The following is a 2,701-nucleotide window of genomic DNA, read 5'->3' on the forward strand; positions in this document are numbered from 1 at the left end:
CGCAAGGGAACTGAGACCAACGGTCGCAACTAAAGTCTCTGCATGGTCTGGATCCTCCACCAGTGGCAGGGCAACGACTGGTATTGGGAGGGCCCAGGTGTTGAGGAAGGCTGCGCACACGTCGGCATATTTGGGGCACCTGATGCTCCCCCCGCTCCATTTGCCCCCCGACGGCGCAACCGTCTCGCCCTCATTGCAGTCGTACCACGTATCGTCGCCAAGGAACTGCACCCTCAGCTTACCCCCACTGCACTGCGTGTTCACGCACACATCGCCAATCTCTTGGTAATCAAAAAGAAGCCCCTGCCCCTTTACGCACCGTGAGCTCGAGCCAATGAAGCTTCCAAGGAACTCATTAGGGTCACCGTTTAGACACTCATACGCCGCACGCTCAACAACAAACGGACAAAAATCCATATACTTCGATTCACCTCTACGTAGGGGGTCATCAAAGTACTGAAACTGCGGTGGAAGGGGCTTGTAGTGATTCTTTAGTTCACAGTACCCCAGAGAAAGACGATCATACGTGCATAGCAGCCCTTGTGTATTCGACGGCTGTTTACAGAACAACTCAGGGTAGTCGGTGTGGCCGTTGGTGAAGCACCTATTTTTCCAACAGTCCGCAGCCAGATTTGTTGCCCCACCGCAACGACTCCGCCATGTCGTAGTTAGCCTTGTACACACCCATGTCCTCAAATGCCGCAAGCGTGAATGCCGAGTAATAAGCGATCCGGCTCCCAGGACTCATCAACTCGTCCCGTGCGCTGAGTTCCTCCCAGTGCTGCAGACTAGCTCCTCCCCCACCCCCGTCCTCCAACTCCATGCCCTCAAGTGTGGGGCAGTTGTGGTACTTCCTCGCCAGCTCCTTCACCTTCGGTGAGGAAATTACCCACACATATTCTTTCCCACGCACATTGGGGATCTGGGAGACCATCTTGAACCACCAAAAACGATCGCTCAAAAAACCAAGAGCGTGCCCAATCTCGTGCACTGCAGTACCAACGTCTGCATGAGTGGCCCTTATGTACTTGGGGTTGAAGTTCACGGCGCCAGCGCACGGACGTCCATCCGTCAGAGTGGCGCAGTAAGATGCCCATGCAACGGTCCCCTCACTCACGAGAACGTCAACGTAGAGAACCATGTCGGCGCCGCTCACGCCGATGGTGTGGTGCCAGGAAGGGATGGTGAAATCGCTGCACGCCCCTATATCATCATCTGGCATGGGCATACGGATGGGATCCTGCATGGGCTTCACGGACAGACGATCGGTGTGCATCTTAATTGCAGTCGGGAGGAGTTGCTTCAAAACAATGTCCTTCTTCGCCTCCGTCAAAATGAAGTCTTCCGTGCATTCCTTCCAGTCGCCATTGACCAGGCGCCAATGCTTCCCTGGGAGGCAGTGCTTCCACTGATCGTCCATGTCCTTCGTAGACACTTTGATGCGGATCGGGGCCCACTCACTCTCCACGCCTTGTGCGGCGACGGTGTACGCCTGCATCGCGCCCTGTCCTCTGCGCGGCACATCACGCACCACCGCAGTCGCCGGCGGCCACCTCCCCATCGTCTCGCCAAACCCGCAGCGGTGCTTCCGGGTGGAATCGACAGCGAGGCACCCAGCGGCGCAACACACCAACATCAGCAAAAACACCGCCAGTGATAGAAACGGCGTGCTGCGGCGTGGCTGGCACATCGCCTGAATAAACTGTCTGTGTTGCTTCTGTTTGAGCATCAGCAGCGGCATTATTAGTGGTGGCAGTAGTAGCAGTAGTAGTGATGGCGCAGACCTTTCCCGCGGGGAATATATATATATATAAGAAAAAAGAGACAAAAGACTTACAACAGACATAAAACAACAAAATCAATCAAACTCTTCCAACTCGGTGTACACGGCACGAGGCACACGCTGCCCCCGCCTTAGCCAGGCCCTTCAGCGACCGGCATGTTTGCGTCGCACTGCCGCGGCGCAGCCGTCATGCGGCCAGTGTCGTCTGTCAGTTCCCCGCTCCTGTCGGACACTAACTGCAGCTGCAGGTACGCCTGCCACGCGTCTTGTCTGCCCCGCCCCCTTGCACCTTCGCCACAACCACACTGCAGCAACGCACCACGCCGCGACGTGAGCTCCACGCCCAATACCACGCGACAAACAAAATACAAACCGGGCACACTCCCGAGATGCCGTGATCCCGCCGCAACGTGTGCCGCACAATGCCCACCGCGTGACACACAAGGGCGTCGAGGCCCCGGCAGCCGCAGCACAGCACCGCGCCTCCCATGAGTGCCCAATCCGTAGCAGCGCGCCTCTGCAGAGCAAACCGCGCCGTGGGCTTCCGGAATGTGGTTCCGACGACTGCATAGAAGGTTCGTTCACACGCCAAGAGAAGAAGAACTGCGTCCCTGCCTGCAATCCCAATCACACTACTCACGTAGAGTCCATCCCCGCTGCGTCGAAACATTGACGCCGTCACCAGGAGCACTGGTGGCGCGAGTCGGTCCGCAACAACCCGCAACGGACAGAGACAAGTCTGATGTCAATGCGAAGGCAACGGCCTCCGGCACACACCCATCAATGCTGCCAAGCCCCTGTCGCAGCTCGCAGTATTTGGCGGCAGCGTTCCCCAAGATCGTGCTCAAAAATGCGCGGCTGCGGCACTCTGCGAGGCACTCCAAACCCCCGCACGCGCACCTCTCCGGTCGCCACGGA

At 57.7% G+C, this 2,701-nt stretch overlaps 3 protein-coding genes across 3 annotated transcripts, besides 2 other annotated features; all 3 read right to left on the reverse strand.

The window, feature by feature from the left end:
- On the reverse strand, positions 1-417 carry TraAM80_10344 (leishmanolysin; the record flags this gene model as incomplete). The annotated part of the gene is made up of 1 exon (XM_029386971.1): positions 1-417. A coding segment is annotated over one exon (417 nt), but the record flags the coding sequence as incomplete, so codon positions are not given.
- Positions 418-604: 187 nt separating this feature from the next.
- Positions 605-1,729, reverse strand: TraAM80_10345 (leishmanolysin; the record flags this gene model as incomplete). Its single annotated transcript, XM_029386972.1, has 1 exon — positions 605-1,729. The coding sequence occupies one exon, from the start codon at positions 1,727-1,729 to the stop codon at positions 605-607; it is 1,125 nt and encodes a 374-aa protein (XP_029233172.1).
- Positions 1,730-1,741: 12 nt separating this feature from the next.
- Positions 1,742-1,772: a microsatellite.
- A 40-nt stretch (positions 1,773-1,812) lies between these two features.
- Positions 1,813-1,866: a microsatellite.
- A 149-nt stretch (positions 1,867-2,015) lies between these two features.
- TraAM80_10346 (uncharacterized protein) lies at positions 2,016-2,453 on the reverse strand (the record flags this gene model as incomplete). The annotated part of the gene is made up of 1 exon (XM_029386973.1): positions 2,016-2,453. The coding sequence occupies one exon, from the start codon at positions 2,451-2,453 to the stop codon at positions 2,016-2,018; it is 438 nt and encodes a 145-aa protein (XP_029233173.1).
- Between the last annotated feature and the right edge of the window lie 248 nt (positions 2,454-2,701).

Source organism: Trypanosoma rangeli (assembly GCF_003719475.1).
Source record: "Trypanosoma rangeli strain AM80 chromosome Unknown Tra_15.4_contig_00909, whole genome shotgun sequence".
Classification (NCBI taxonomy): Eukaryota; Euglenozoa; class Kinetoplastea; order Trypanosomatida; family Trypanosomatidae; genus Trypanosoma; species Trypanosoma rangeli.